Source organism: Terrapene carolina, unplaced genomic scaffold (genome assembly GCF_002925995.2).
Source record: "Terrapene carolina triunguis isolate 2854851 unplaced genomic scaffold, T_m_triunguis-2.0 Scaffold53, whole genome shotgun sequence".
NCBI lineage: Eukaryota > Metazoa > Chordata > Testudines > Emydidae > Terrapene > Terrapene triunguis.
The window spans coordinates 8,314,022-8,330,511 of record NW_020664404.1 but is presented as its reverse complement, the minus strand read 5'-3'; the positions used below and the strand labels follow the sequence as shown (position 1 = coordinate 8,330,511).

The 16,490-nt window shown below is 46.6% G+C and overlaps 1 protein-coding gene across 3 annotated transcripts in view; it reads right to left on the bottom strand.

The window, feature by feature from the left end:
• The window catches only part of PEBP4 (phosphatidylethanolamine binding protein 4), a 196,194-nt gene that overhangs the window by 16,430 nt on the left and 163,274 nt on the right, over positions 1–16,490 (bottom strand). For all 3 annotated transcript variants that reach the window (XM_029913137.1, XM_029913141.1, XM_029913140.1), the window contains 2 exons: positions 14,723–14,768; positions 8,984–9,100 (listed from right to left, as the gene is read on the bottom strand). In XM_029913137.1, coding sequence (XP_029768997.1) covers positions 8,984–9,100; positions 14,723–14,768 — 163 coding nt within the window. The remainder of the gene's footprint in view (positions 1–8,983; positions 9,101–14,722; positions 14,769–16,490) is intronic.

Here is a 16,490-nt window from a genome sequence, read left to right as displayed (position 1 = left end):
GCAAGAACTTCTTCCCTGTGTTTCATAGATCCTATATTGCTAACAACTAATGGAGAGTCTTATTTAACTAATGTGGCAGGAGATGTTTGCTTTTGGTGCAAGAGGCTCTGACTTCTATCCCCCTTGTTGTCCTGAACTTGCGAGTGGCTAAGCACATGGCAGGAGTGACAGTACTGAACTCCTAGATGGCCTTGGGTTTGCTACAGTATGTTTGTCAGTTTCCCTTGAATACTAGTATCATAGAAACTATTTGCACATGGTTTCTTCCATAACTGGATGAAAGAAAGTGTGGATTCCAATCTGCTTCATCTTACTGACGAGTCTTAAAAGCAGTTCTCTGCATGTAGCTTTCTATCCAATCATGAACAGTCTGCAAGTAGAAGGCACTTTGATTAGGTATCCCATCCTTCTACTAATTCTGACAGCAATGAACAGATGGAATATATTGGCAATTCATGTTTATTCAATAGATACATGGGGCTCTATTAAGTCAACAAAAATACTATATTAAAATGACAAGAAGGATCTGGTTTAAAGCAAGACTAGATGGAAAACTGAGAGCTAAGGCTGACCTTAACAACTCCTGTTGGGCTTCAGTATTAGAGCAATGGGTGATCTGGCGTGGCTCTTACCCGGCAGTTCTTAGGAAGAGTGGGGTGGTCTGAGCCTTGGATAATAGCTTTCCATTTCCATTTCCTGGCTTCCGTTACCTGACGTCAGAGCTTTAATGTAATTTTAACATGCTATAGAACACATATTTGCGTTTTTCTGCTTATTGCCTTTGGGTTTCAGTGTAAGAGATGGAAAAGATTTGCAAAAAGTATTAAACAACGGAGGGTGTGATGCTGTGCATTGAAGTCAATGGTGTAAAACCCCTGTGATGACAGAATCTGGCCCTTTGTTTGGATGCATCTAGGACTTATGCCCCACTAACAGTTGTCCATGGGGGTTCAAATGGACAGGCCCCTGGGGGTGCTTGTTAGATCCAGCAGCAGCTGTTGGACACACCAGGTATGTGATTCAGTAGAAAAGAGGTTAAAAATAACCTTCCACCAACTATTTAAGTAACGGACCCTCTACGGTGACAGTTTCAGCACACAGCCTGGCACAGCTGTTGGACAAATCGCGATGCTAATGTATCAGAGAGTCCAGTGACAAGATATACTAATATATTACAGGTCTTTTGGACACAGCCCAAGCAATTCTAACAGCCCTCAGACGACAGACCATGCAACAGCAGGATGAAAGGTAGCTTAAGTGAAAAATCTTGTACCTGGGAGTGACAAATTTTGCATCAGATTCCAGTGGAGTGTAATCTGAAACATGTGAGTTACAGATCCTCGGAATTTAGCCACTGATATTTTGGTACATTGTGATGTTGTAACTATTGCGTACACGGTGAGCGCCTCAGTGGTAGAGCGCTTTCTGTGTCCCATGGGACATCTGCTATAGAGCGGGTGCCTTGTCTAGTGGATAAAACACAGGGCTGGGCGTTCTAGGACTCCTGGATTCTATTACTGGGTCACTCCCTCGTGTCAAGTTAAGAGGTTGACGTCTTCTGTCCTCCTGGACAAGTCACTAAAAGTACGTCTGCACTGGGGGGGGGGGGGGGGGGGGGGAGAAGCTCAGAGTCTGGGTTGACTGACTCAGGCTCGCGGGGCTTGTGCTATGGGGCTAAAAATAGCAGTGTAGATGTTTGGCGTGAGCTGGAGCTCAGGCTCTGAGACCCACCCATCTTGCCGGGTTTTCACGTACGCTGCTATTTAGCCCCGCAGCACAAGCCTGAGTCAATTGACCCAGGCTCTGAGACTCACTGCTGTGGGTTTGTTTTTTGGTTTTTTTTTTTTTTGGAGTGTAGACATGCCCTGAGGCCAAAATTTTCAAACTTGGCTGCCTAAAGTTAGGCACCTAAATCCATACTTAGTCACCTACTTAAACAGCCTGATTTTCAGAGGTGCGGAACACCTACAACTCCCAGTGAAGTCACGCAGCCTTTTATCTGATCAGCAGCTGTCTGTGGCAGAAAGCTCTTTGATTAGGTCTCCCAACCTACTTTTCCCATCACCAGGACTAAGTCACTGCTGCTGCTTACCCCTCCGGCCGGCCCCCAGATGATATTACATGATCCACCCTGCTGTAGTGCATCCACACTACAGTAGAGAGTCCTGTGGCACCTTTAAGACTAACAGATGTATTGGAGCATAAGCTTTCGTGGGTCTGACGAAGTGGGTATTCACCCACAAAAGCTTATGCTCCAATACATCTGTTAGTCTTAAAGGTGCCACAGAACTCTCCGTTGCTTTTTACAGATCCAGACTAACACAGCTACCCCTCTGATACTTCACACTACAGTGTAGTTGAAGGGTAGAACCCGGCATGTGTTACAAAGTGGAGCATGCTCTGCAAAATACTTGTTGAAATGAAGTGTCTTTACAGTGTAAGTGGCCAATTATCTTCAAGATGAATGACTCAGATAAAGTTCCCTGATCCATCTAGGGGAAAATGAGTGAATGTTGCTAATAGCTGGATCTAGTGTGTGAGGAGTTAGGAAAAGACAGGATTAAGGAGAGAAATCATCTGCATATGGAATAATTAGAAATCAATTGTCACATAATCACGGAACAACATTCTGGGGCTGGGCTGGTCCCAAGCTTTCCTCTTTGTTAATTAGAGAGGATCCAGGATGATTATGTTTAATTACTTGCAAAGATTCTGTGCATCTTCTGTCTCCTCCAGACAATGCTGGCTGGGGTATGCAAAATAACTCCCGCTCCGAGCCTTTAGAAGAGGTTTGGTGTGTGGAGTGACTAGCATGATCCAGAACCAAAACCCTGCATCCAAACCTGCCCTGGTCCAAATCCAGATTTCACAGCTGATCACGCAAGCCCTTAACTCAACACAGGAACCTTCCCAACCCACCAAAATCCTGAGGTGGGCTAAAAACCCTAGATCTGGTTCTCAATTTTGTGACCTGAGCCCATCTCTCTTAGTGACAGAAATGTCTGTGTGTTTTCCAGTATGGTTTAAGCCAAAATACTTTGGATATATTAATATATCGGAACAAAGTCTCGGAGTAACCTTCATTCAGATGGATTGGGGTGTTCCATGGATTTATATACTAAGGCGAACGGGGCCATGTAAGATATGATATAAGACAGATAAATAGATGGGTATGTATGGTGATAGATAGATAGATGAGCATATCAGAGCTATCCATTGTAAATATATCTACAGAGTGAACTGGATTCTTCCTTGCTGGTACAACATGGGAGTTTATAAGCAAAGACTCATATCCAGGCCAACCTGTTGTCCAGGAGTGCATGTATCTGGGATGGATTTAAGATGCTGGCTAGATATGGGCAAACTCAATTGGGTATTTTTGAATTGTTTTGCTTTAATAAATTAGCTTTCTTTTAGACTACTGTGCCTGCCTATTGCTTTATAGCTTAATCCAGGATATGAGATATTGGTTAATATAGCCATTTGTTAAATAAGTTAGTCAATGATATGCTATTAATTGATTTTTTCCGCAATGGATTCTACATTTAATATGCTTGTAGTTCTGGCTTCGCTGTAACAGCTTCTATTGAAAACATGATAAAACATTATTTTTATAAGCACCTCTGATGTAATGTTCAAAATTAAAGACTTCCATACTATGAGGAACACCAATAGCATTTACCACTGATAAAGATGGCCCTGAAGCAACCCCACCAGAGTCTAATTATCTCACAAAGGTCAGCTCCATGACTGATGTACATTGGAGTAGCCCTGCTGACTTCATTAGTGCTACCCTGATTTACACCACTTGCAGATCTGGCCCTCAGATTCTGGGAAAATTCAGAACTGGGTCAAGGTTTGAACTTTGCAGCTGGCAACAGGGTCTTTAAGGGCCGATCCAAAATACTGGATCCAGTCACCCCTGAAGCACAGGAGATCATTGGATCAGAATGTTGCAACTACGCATAGCTACAGACTGTGTGCTGAATGCTAGGTGCATTCATGCACTTCTTCGTGTTAACAAGAACTTCTGTGAGCTCATAGGCCGTGTTGAAACTAGGGAATTACAGTATTACAAGGGTTGAGAATTACTAATCTGATTGATCTAGGTGCTTTTATGCCCCTCTCCCCATCATTTGGTGGGGAGGATTTGTAAACTTCCCCCCTGTAGCCAAGGCCCAAGGAGGCTGAAGAGGCTCATTCCATGTACATTATTATTATTATATGGAGATATACCTATCTCATAGAAGTGGAAGGGACTTTGAAAGGTCATCGAGTCCAGTCCCCTGCCTTCACAGCAGGACCAAGTACTGTCCCTGACAGATTTTTGCCCCAGACCCCTAAGTGGCCCCCTCAAGGATTGAACTCACAACCCTGGGTTTAGCAGGCCAATGCTCAATGTAAACTCTTTGGGGGCAGCACCCATCTTTTTGTTCTGTGTTTGTACAACACCTAGTGCATCCTGGTCCATGGCTGGGACACCTAGGTGCCTAATACAAATAATAAATAATAACAAAACTAATTGCATGGGTAGGGCAGGGAAGCACAGTATCATTTGCTAGATGCACCTGACCCCTATTCTCTCATTGTTCGCAAGGCGCTTGTTTTGCAGAACTTTCTGAGCCAGACGTGGCTCTGGCTCTGCACGTGGATTTTGTTTGTTGCCGGCGCTTCCCGTATGTCACCAGGGGTGAGGCCACCTTGCAGGGCGTCCCTGCAGCTTTCCCTCTGCCTGTCTCTTAATCTCCTGCCTGTGAAAAGTTCGTGATGCAGCAGTTTGCTTTGGGACCCTGGTCATCCCTCCATGTGGAGGACGTGCCCGGCCTGGTGGGACAGGGAGTTTATGAGCAATGTTTCGGGGCTGTTTGTGCAACTCCATTGCCAAATCTCATTATTCCTGATGTTTATCTCGCCACCTGATATGGATAATAGCCTGGAGGTGTCGCTGACGAAACTGCTTGAGCTTGGGGATGTGCCAGCAAGGATTTGTCAGCATTTCACAGCCCTTGAGACCTCTCCCCATCTTGGATTCCGCTACCCAAGTGGTTTAGAGCTGACCGGCTGGGTGGTTTTTTACAGCTCTCAACAGCGGCTCCTTGAGCCTCATCCCAAAAGGTACACCAACCCTGCTCCTTTTAGGGACCCCTTTGAAGGCACCTGCATGACGCTGGGCCTCCCGAGGTAGAACTAGGATCTTGCTGGGATCTGTCTCACTGCAGAAACATCAGGTCAGGCCCCATTGTGTGAGGTGCTGTACAAACATACCATAAACACAAATCTTTGGGGAAAGCCCTGCTCCAACATTGGCTTTCTCCACTCCACTGCCCTGCTCCAAAGAGCATATAGCCTACAAGAGAAGCCCTAACAGGTGCACGAGACAAACAAGTCTGGTCAGGGTGGGGTGGAGGGAATGGGGGAACATACCGGTATCATAGGATGCACACATTATTAGGGCTGCTGTCTGCCCCACACAGAGAGCCCTCCTCCTCCAGAGCATGCCGTATCCCCCCTTTGACTGTTGGTTCAGTGGATTTCTGTCCATCACCCTGCTATCTTTTGTTCTCTCCATAAACATCCACCAAGGTACCTCATCAACCTCCTTCAAATCCCCCCTTAAAACTCTCCTCTACAAAAAACGTGACAATGGTTAGGCCGCTGGATGAGACCTCTGCTCCTCACGCTGACCAATATCGTCTCATTGTTTCCTTGTACTCCCCATCTGGCTGTCTGTCTCCATTTGTTGTCTCTTGTCTTGTATTGAGATTGTAAAGCTCTTTGGGGCAGGAACTGGCTTTGTCCTGTGTTTGCACAGTGCCTAGCACAATGTCCAGGACGGGGGCTCTGCGGCACTGAGGCAATACAAATAAATAATAATAATGGTCCTGGTTGTATTTATAGTTCTCGTGACCCGCTGCCCGGCCCCCTGGCACTGTGGAGGTAAGGGGATGAGAGTGCTTTATAGCCCCTCATCCTGCATGTGCTCCATCCATGGAGGGTTTCTAAGGAAATGCCTGCTCCACAGTGGGATTTCTTCACATCATGTTGGCCCTGCCTCCACTCTGCTCCTTCTCTGTGTCAGCTCTGCTTTTCTTCCCTCATTGACCCTCACGTTTCTAACCCTGGCAGCTTCGGTAAGAACAAAGTTGAGTCTGCAACCATGCTCTCCTCCTACTCCATTTACACCAATCCTCCCGTTAATTTCCACTGACCCTCTCACTCCCTTCACTCCAGGCCCTCCTAACTGCTCTCTTCCTCCTTTTTGTGCTCCTATTCCCATGCGTTTTTCTGCATCTCCCTCTTCTTGTGACCTCCCACTCTCCCTATGAATTCATCCCCAAAACAGGCTTCATCCACAGAGGAGGAGGCAAGGGAAGATGATCCTGTGATTAAGGCATGGCACTGGGAGTCAGGACTCCCGGGTTCTCTCAGTGGCTCTCCCACAGACTTGCTCTGACCCTGGGCTCCACCTCTCTGTGCATCAGTTTCCCCATCTGCTTCTGCCTGTGAGTTTGAGACTAAAGTGTGACTTTTTGCAAAGTGCTTTGAGATCCTTGGATGCAACCCACCACAGAAGTACCAGGAATGAGGATTATCCCAGCAATGACCTTGGGAAAATTTCTCCACCTCATATATCATTGCATGGTGTGTTATCTGTGTCTAGTACATCTGTGCCAGAACTAGACCGCAAGCTGCTTGGACAGGGCTGTGTTTGTAGTATGTTGTTGGGGCTAAGTAAATAAAACAGTAATAAAATATTACATGAACTTTTCTCTCCTGTTCTCTTAAAAAGACGATTCCTGACTCCACAAAGTTTGCCAGCCCTTTTCTGTGCACCAGCACAGGTGAATTATCTAACACTGCTGTTCTCTTATTTAACTACACACATTGCAGCAAGCAATAGGATACATGACCAAGCACCTTCAGCGTGTCTGTACACATTGAGTCTGTGGGGTTAGTCCAGAACCTGGCAATATTCAAACAAAAAAAACCGCCCCTCCCACCCCCCCAATCTCTGCACAGTGATCAGAACCAAAATCATGGTGTTTGGAGAAGCATGTTTCCAGTGAGCAGGGGAAATGTGACATCATAGGCCAAATTCTTCCCTGCTGTAACTCATTTGAAGTTAATGATGTTACACCAGGGGAGAAGGTAGATCAATCAATTCTGTCCCTTACTCTGGGGATCTAATTCAGCTCACTGAAATCACTGGAGTCGCACTCACTTATACCATGAGCAGGGCCGCCCAGAGGATTCAGGGGGCCTGGGGGAAAAGCAATTTCGGGGGCCCCTTCCATAAAAAAAAGTTGCAATATTATAGAATACTATATCCTCCGGGGCCAGGGGCCTGGGGCAAATTGCCCCACTTGCCCCGCCCTCTGGGCGGCCCTGACCATGAGTGAATTTTGCCAGATGGGAGGGGACTGTGAGTTAGAGCTGGGCAAAATGGTTTGCACACAATTTTTTTTCAGTGAAAAATGCAGATCTGGTGACATAAACGTTTCACTGAATTGTTTGTTTAGAAATGAAACCTGAGGGGAAAAATCAGAAAAAAATCTAACCAGTTCATTCTGACATTTTCTAAAAGAAACATTCTCATTTTTTGGTTCAAAATGACTTTTCATTTAAAAATTTTCATAGCTTTTAATTTAAAAAATTCAAATATGTTTAAAAATGCTCAAAATCTAAGCGAAACATTACAGGTCAAACAAAATGTTTTGTTTTGACAAAATCAAAATGTTGTTTCATTTTGTTTTACTCAAAACAATTTTTGTTGACTTTTTGATTTCACCAAAAATGTCCATTTTTGGTCTGATCCCAAATTAATTTTTTTGGGGACTTTTTGTAATTGCCCTCAAACTAAAACATCCGTTATTCGCCCAGCTCCACAGCATGCAAACTACCTCATCATCAGATGTTTATAGGGTCAAGAAGGGACACAATACACTTCACAGATATAAAAAGGGGTCTCTCATATCTAGGCTTGGAAGGATTAGATTTTCATTGATAAATATTGGTAAACATCTATTTCACTGCGCACACACAAACTGACAAAAATATTTCCTTCGGTGAAAATCAATGTTGAAAGAAAAATCCTGCTTAAGAATTTATTATAGGTTGATTTAAGGACATTTACTTTGTATATTTTGATGTGATGGTGACAATTTGTATTTTAATTGTGATAATGTGTTCTGTTTTTGAATCTCAACATCTTCTGTCATTAAATAATTATTGTCTGATGCCCTCCCTCCATAATTTTGGGCAATTGTGAAAATTTAAATAGATAAAAGTAAAAAAAAGCTTCAAAATGAACAGCGATATTATCCCCCGAAATTATTTAAAAAAATCGCATTCTGCCAAGCCTCGTTGTAGCCATCCACATTCACCAGGGGAATCATGTTAGAAACCTGGACAGCAAGAAAATATGTGTCTAGTGCCGGTACATATAGGAATCCAGGCAAGCGTAGAATCTTCTGCTTCTCTACTGCCCCTATGAGGTCTAATGTCTTTTGCTTTGCGTGCGTGCGGGCGGATTCCCCTCTCACTGGTGTAAATGAGGAGCGACTCCGCTGAAGCCGATGGGGTAAGTGCAAGGTGGGGTTTTGCCACTTGGAGTGACCCTAATTTTTGCCCTTCCCCCAAACTTGCTCAAGCGCCTTTTGTTTTCCTATTGGGCAACTGCTGCCGCCCCCACCCAGCCAGCACTGGTGCTTTCCTGTTGATGGCACCCACGCAGATTGTACCAAGAGTCCCTATCTGTTCTGCAGTACATAGCTATGCCTCTACCGGGGGGTATTTTCTATTGGGGTCCTCGGGTGCTTCCCGGCTTGAAAACCTGACTGCGCTGAGCTGGGAGATGGTGAAATAACAAATGTGCAGAGAGCTGATGAAATGATCATTCCCTTCAGATGTTAGCTGTGCTAAGAGAGAGACAGACAGAGACTGCAAGCTCAGCAGCACACAGAGAACGTGGGTCATCTCTTACCCAAAGATGCCTCTTCCTCTGGACTTAGAGATATGGCCTCGTGAGCCGGCTGCTCGTACAGACGGAACTGGTAGCGATGATACCCGCTCTGGGATGGAGGTGTGGGGCGGCCGTAGTCTGCACAGAGAAAACACAGTGGATGAGGCTAGTGCCTGGCCCAAATTCCATCCCCATAATCACATACCCCAGGTGTGTATGGTACAATTTATTTGTAGTGGGCATTTTCAAGGGAAAAAAATCTCCCCACACTCCATTACCCTCTTTGCTCCTCGCTTCCAGTAACTTCGCAGCCAGGGACTGTATTCCGCCCTATCCCTGTGCTTTGCATGAGCTGTTGCACTATTGATCCCAGGCTGCAGCTTCGAGCCGTTTTTGCGGCTTCCCCCTGCCTTGTCCAGGAGCTCAGGGAGCTCCTTGGAGGCGAGTGCTTGGCGCCGCTCAGCGCGAATGGACTCTGCAGGCCTGTGCAAAGGGACCCAGCGCAGCACTGCACGCATCAAAATGGCTCTGACATTAGAGAAGAGGATAAGGCTACTCTATTTCTCCACAGCCATGAGCCAAGCAAGGCTTTGAGGCCCGGCCCCAGGGCCCAGGGTTAGTATGGAGGGGGGGCAGGGCAGTTACCCCTCTGCTGGGGTTTTCAGGTGAGCATGTTGTTACAAAGAGAGCTGAAGAAATTCAGTACAATCTCAGGTGTCTCCCTGACAAGACACATCGTATGTATCCCCTGTGCCCCATCCTCTCCCCTCCCGCCTTCCTTCTCCCAGCCCCTCCCATTCTCTTATCTTCCACCCATCTGGCCCCTTGCCATCTGCTTGCAAGCACATTCTTGTTTCCCCTCCAATGAAACAACCTCCCATTCGACCCCACCTGCTTCTCCAGCCCCCGCCCTAGCTCCAAAGCTCTAGAGCACTCTGCCTGCGCCTAGTGCCTGGACTGCCTCTGCCCAGACCTCCCTGTATCCCCTCAAACTCCTTCCCCTGCCCCTGAAGGCATCACATTCAAGCTCCTCACCTGCACACAGTCTTGCCCTAACCCCACATTTTGGCTCCCAGCCCGCCTGGTCTCCATCCCCATCCCCATCGCAATCCCCATCCCCATCTGTGCATATTCTTCTACGCTGCCCACTACTCCCCAGAGCAGCCTCCTCTGTCCCATGATCCTGCTTCTCACCCCTGCTCTCTTGCCCCATCCTCTCACAGATTGCAAGGGCCAGAAAGGACCAGTGTGATCATCTAGTCTGACCTCATCCTGCCTGTGTTTGATTGTAAACTCCCTGGGTCAGGAGCCACGTTTGAATCTGTACAGTGTGGAATGCTGTGAATCCCTATGGCCCCCGGTAAATTCTAATCTCTTACTCTCTGCACAACAAACCTTAACTCTCACTCTTTTCAACTATTTCTTTGTTGGACCCGAGTATCCTACAAATTCTCCTGCAGTGATCAGGGTTTTGATTCTACAGACAGAGGCAGGATAGTGCAAGGAACAGTCAACATTTTGAAATCCTCATACACCAAACCTCAGAGGGAAAGGAAAGTTTTACAGTCAAGTTGGGGACTTTTGTCTGTTTAGACTGTAGACTCCTTTGGGCAGAGACTGTCGCTTATTATGCTTTTACATAATGCCTAGCACAATGGGGTCCCTAGGTAATACCGTAACACAAAAAATGACTAACACCCACAGGCCGAGTTGGATTAAAGGTATCAGAGAAGGCCAGCCAAGATGTGAGAAACAAGCGGACAAGTTAGGGGACTATGCCTGCTTTCTTCTCTTGAAATCCAGCTGCAGGAGCTGGGTCATCCGACAGGCCAGCTGCTGATGGCTATGAAAACACCACCATCAAATCCCCTGTTCCACAAAAATCGAGGTTTCCTCCTAACATGATGGTGATTTATATGCTACCCCGGTGCCCCTCCCACATGTTGTTAAATATTAGCTTGTATTTTTAATAAAACACGCTGCTCTCCCAATCAGTAGGCCACACTTAGCACTGCGCGGGATTGTTTACTAAGCAAGGCAGGGCAACTCCTGAAAAAGCAGGGGAATGGCACAACATAAGAAAGGCCATACTGGGTCAGACCAAAGGTCTGTCTAGCCCAGTATCCTGTCTTCCAACAGTGGCCAATGCCAGGTGCCCCAGAGGGAATGAACAGAACAGGTAATGATCAAGTGATCCATCCTCTGTCACCTATTCCAAGCTTCTGACAGACACAGTCTAGGGACACCATCCCTGCTCATCCCAGCTAATAGCCATTGATGGACCTATCCTCCATGAACTTATCTAGTTCTTTTTTGAAGGGCTGCATAGACTGAATGGCTTGAATTCTAGTTTTCCAGCAGAGAAGCAGCCTCACACCCTGTTCTCATACATCAGGGCATTAGCTGATTGCTCAGTTGGGCTCAGACAGGAACATCGCCCTGTGTCCATGTACACCACCACATACTTGGCCAGCTTTTTATTGTCATCGCTGATGTTCCCTCCAGTACAGCTGTGTGGGAAACGGTTTTCCCATCCCTCAAATATTTCAGGTTCAAAACTTTTTCCCTATCTCAAATCGGGGCAAAAAGATGAACTCTCAAAAATATTCATGCGCCAACATTTTTTTCCAGTTTGGGTCAATGGGAACTTTGTTTTGATAATTTTGAAACATTTGGTTTTGATTTGATTTTGATTCCCTTTTTTTAGTTCAATTAGATTTGGTTTGGAAACAAAGTCATTTCAAATCAGAAATTTGATTTTTTTTGTTTTGAAAATGTCAGTGCAAGATGTTTTAACAGTTCCAAAAATTCCTTTTTTCAACTTTTTTTCGAGTTGGGAGATTCATCCAATCGGAACCCGGTTCATGAAGTTTCAATTTTGACAAATCGGCATTTTTGACCAAAAACCGATTCAGGGAAAAATTCCTGACCAGCTCTACCTTCAAGCAACATGTTGTGGTTTTGGTAGGAAGAAGTGTGATATAATTGTAACCTGATCCTGGGTGGAAAAATCTCATCTCCTTGCTAGAGAAGAGTCTTAGCTACAAATATTGGATCTGGGGCCCTGTCCAAACTTGCCCAGAGTTCAGGGAGGTTTGGATCCAATGATCTAGCTCAGGCCTTTGTACTACAGGAAACCTGCAGGTATAGAGCATGTGTCACCAAAGGGAGTCTAATGACATGCAAAGTGATTATGTACGCAGATGTTCCATAACTGTTAAACTCTAAACTTGGCTGAAAGGAGCATTTCATATTTGTTTCAGGAAAGGAGGATGTAACGCGAAGGGACGAAAGGTGGAAATTCCTTCAGGACCTGATCAAATTAAGTCATCTGAGCAAGAGAAAGCCACCATGGCCACCTCCTCAGAGCATTAGAAAAAATTAAAAACAAAGGATCTCCTTTATTTCTCACCACTGTTGATGCTGCTAAGTTACTTTCTGCATTTCGCTCTGCTTAGGAAGTGAGACAAAGCCAATCAGTTTAACTTTGGGCCTGACCCTGCAAACTCTGGCTATGGGGGTGCAGTGGTATTGACTTACTCCTGCTTTGCAAGGCAGCACCCTTCACAGTCAGGGTTTTCAGCACCCACCGTCAGGGTCAGATTTTCACAAGAGCTCAGAACATTGGGTGCTGAGCACTTTGGATAGTCTGGCTGGAAGTGTCACAAGGGGAGCAGTTGGCTGCTGAAAATCGGACATTGCCTTTCTAGTTACCTTCACTCTCCGGTCCTTGCTGCACTAGCCAGCAGCTGCCAGGTTGGGGTTCCCAATACCTCAGTGGAAGGTTGAAATAAGAAAAGACGGTAATGGTATTTTCTAAAGAAATAATCAAACACACTGCTATCCACAGCAGCTTTTGGAAAATCTCTTTTTCAAACTACCCCATAGCTACTAGACAATATCCCTTTAACCAGAGACTTATTGGGCCAAATTCCTCCCTGCTGTAACATCATTCGAATTAATCAAGCTACCCCAGGGTTGAATGTGGCCCATTTTGCATTGCAAGTCCTCGTTCCCATATACCATCTGCCTATAAAGAAACCACTGGGGCCCACCTTCTTCCAAACAGCTCCTGTGTTTGCTTTAAGTGGACTGGATTTCTTCCACTGACTGGGTATTTTAACACCATTTGCTCCTCTGGATGAGTTCTATTTCAGCCAGTTTACTGTTAAACATTTCTCTGCTGCTGTCCAGGTGTGTAATAAAGTGTCGTTGCATCTCCCAGCCTGCGTGTGGCGGATTGTCATTTCCTTATGATCTTAACTCCCAAAAGAGCAATGCAAGGTATGGAATTGGTTGCAGGGATGGGAAATACTGGGGCTTTAAAATAAACTATTAAGGATAATTGATTTTAAGGGACTACTTGTTCAGACAGCACCCAGAGAGAAATCTCATTCATGGGAAGGCCATGGCTTGTATTCTCTGCTGCCCTGCACCTTAGGCAATCGTTGGTGTAGTGTTACTAAGTCAGATTGGTGGTGACTTACACCCTTGCTGTACTCTACGCTGGTGTAAATGACTACACAACGTACAAAGAGAAGCAGGCCCCATGTGTTCTACTCCCTCCACCCTGGTAGAATCCAGCCTGCTCCTTGCCAGGTGGAAGAGATGTCTGCTACTTAGAATCATAGAAATGTCGGGCTAGAAAGGACCTTGAGAAGTCATCAAATCCAGCCCCCTGCGCTGAGGCAGGACCAAGTAAATCTAGACCATCCCTAACAGGTGTTTGTCCAATCTGTTCTTAAAACTCCCAATGACGGGGATTCCACAACCTCTCTTGGAAGCCTGTTCCGTGTCGTGCAAGCAAGAGGCTGGCAGTGAAGGTCTCATCGGAGAGACGAATCAGGGGGCTAATTACAGCTGCTTGTTAGTTTGCACCATTTGTAGCTCTGGCACAAATTAAGAGAGAGAGATTTGGGGACATTCCACCTACAGTGAATAATCTAAGAAGCCGGGCGGGGGAGGAGGTGGAGGACAGTGGGGGGTGCTTCAGCTGGCTTGCTCTGGGGTTGAAAAAGTTTGCAATGCTTTAAACACCTCCTCATTTTCCTGTATCAGCTAAACAAGAGATCGATATCAAAGAGAAACCTGTTGTCTGGTTAGAATGTGAAACAGTTCCTCCTCGCTGCATTTCCGGTGCTGAGGCCAAGGCTGTCAGTGCTCTGAAAGCCTGCAGCCGGGGGAATCCCTTGCTATTTACATCTTTCCATGTGTTTACTGAATGCAAATCAAAATGTGTGCGCAGGGGGGTTATTTTAAATGTTCTTTGCAAACCTCTTTTCCCCTTGAAGTGGAATGTGATTCCGAAATTCCGAAGCGGGGGATCTGCAAAGGCCACGGCTACCTGCAGTTGCGATCTGACACCATCCGTGTTGATAGACTAATGGCCTCTGATTGGGGCCCAGATCCTGATGCTCTTACTCCTGTTGGTGAGCGCCTTAGTACGGCACCCAGATACTGCGGTGATAGGTGGCAGCTGCCTCCCTCACAGCCAGAGAGGGTCGCACAGAATTCCCTTTGGACCCATCAGAAGCTTCCCTGGTTAAGCAAAACCCAGGCACTGAGCTTGCTGCCCTCCCCATCCTTTTAGACCCAGGAAGAAAGAGATCACAAATGAACTGGAGCCCAGCTCTCCCAATGGCAGTGGAAGTCAGTGACCCTAAGCCATCCCTTTGCACGCCATGCTGATAGAAGTTTAGTAACATGGGCCAGAGGTCTTGGGACAGTCAGACGGGTCGGGTTGGTGCAGCCCCAGCTTACCTGTTAGCACGTGGCCTTTCAGTTTTCCAGCCCGCAGGTCTGTGCCCTGCAATGACAGAAAGGATTCGGTTAACGCACAGGACACCAGAATATGCAGTCACTCACCGGACCTAATTATTTTCATTGCCGTGGGGCCTAGGGACACCAGTCAAGGATCAGGCCCCCGCTGTGCTAGGCACTGTACAGACAGTCAATAAAAAGACAGTCCCTGCCCCACAGAGCTCACAGTCTGGGTTCTGAGGAGAGACAGCAGGTGGATGAGCCAAACAGGTGGGGATGGGGGTGGGGGTGACCATAAAGGAAGCAAGTTTTGAGACAGGAAGCGGGGCCCCAGCCACTGTCAGACTTACCCATCCAGGGGGAGGGTTTCAAAGGCACAAGGGGCAGTGAGGTGCCCAGCTCCCACTGAAAGTCAGTAAGTGCCATTGGTACCTTGGGGAACCTGCCCCTGGGCGTTTAATGTTAGCACAATACAGCCTGCTGCAGCCTCACTCACAGTGCTGCCTCTCAGCATGGAGCACCCCCCGGACAGTGCCTCGCTTGAGTTTAGCTGGAAAGTTTCCTGAACTGAGTTTGTTTCCTTCATCTTCACCTTCTCCAAACCTCTCCTGACAGGTGTCATTCCTTTCCCTGGGCAAGCGGGGAAGGGTGGGGAGAGAATGTGCCGGGGCCTATATTTTGCTTGTTAATTTGTATTTTAAAAGTGTCAGTGACTTTGTGCACCACAGCCAGTGCATTGTAGAGTTCCCCTGAATCACAGGCTGTGCTGTCACTGTGCTCTTGAAGCCAGCACACAGGGACTGTCAGACGGATCACATTGGACCTGTTATCTGGGCCACGGGATGCTGGGAAGGCTACAAAAGCTCTCTCTAAAAGCCCCGACACCATCCTGTGCACAGGTATTCAGGCAAGGGCTAATTAATATCCCTGTGATGGCAGGAAGGTCACAGTGTCTTTGGAAAGCACATAGGCTGGAGTGTCGAGAACGAAGGTGAGGAATCAGAGATGCCTACAAAACCTGACAGGTGCAATTTACAGCTGCGGAGCCAGATCCTCAGCTGGTGTAAACTGTCATGCTCCCATTTAAGTCAATGAAGCCCTGCCAATTTACACCATCTGAGGTTCTGGCCTATTGAAGACAATGAGGCCATGCTGATTTACCCCGTCTGGGAATCTGGCCTGCTGTGTTCTAATCACCAGCCCACTAGGGGTGAATTAAGAATAGATGCAGATTCACCAAAAAGCTTTGGAGCTTCCCAGAGCAATTCCCAGCCCAAGACTCTTTGATTTTCTTCCCCTGATGGATCCAGAGAAGATCTCCCTGTCACTTCCTCACTCTTTGATTCCCTAAGGCAATATGTGCTTTACACTCCCCACCAGGAACATCCGGGGACCAGCCTATAGCATGCTGCCCCTCCACCCCCATGCTGTTCTCATTTGTAGACTAGAATGGATCTATACTGTGTTCGCGGCCTTTGCAAAAACCTTGTCTAAAACTTTAGCATGGTTAGGGGATGCAGGCAGGTCCCGGGTAACTGAAATGGAAAGCTGTGATGCAAGCCCTTGTGCATCCTGTGTGATGTGATCCCTGTGGTTATATCCTGGGACAGTCAAGAAATGTCCCATTTCACAAACCTTGCAAGAGAGCCTAGGACAATTTAGTTATGGTGTCAAGCCCGGCACAATTCAATGCCCTAGCTTGCCTTGATTTTACCACCCAATCACATTCTCTCTCTCACCTCCTCCTGCTGCTGCACTTATGGAGAAT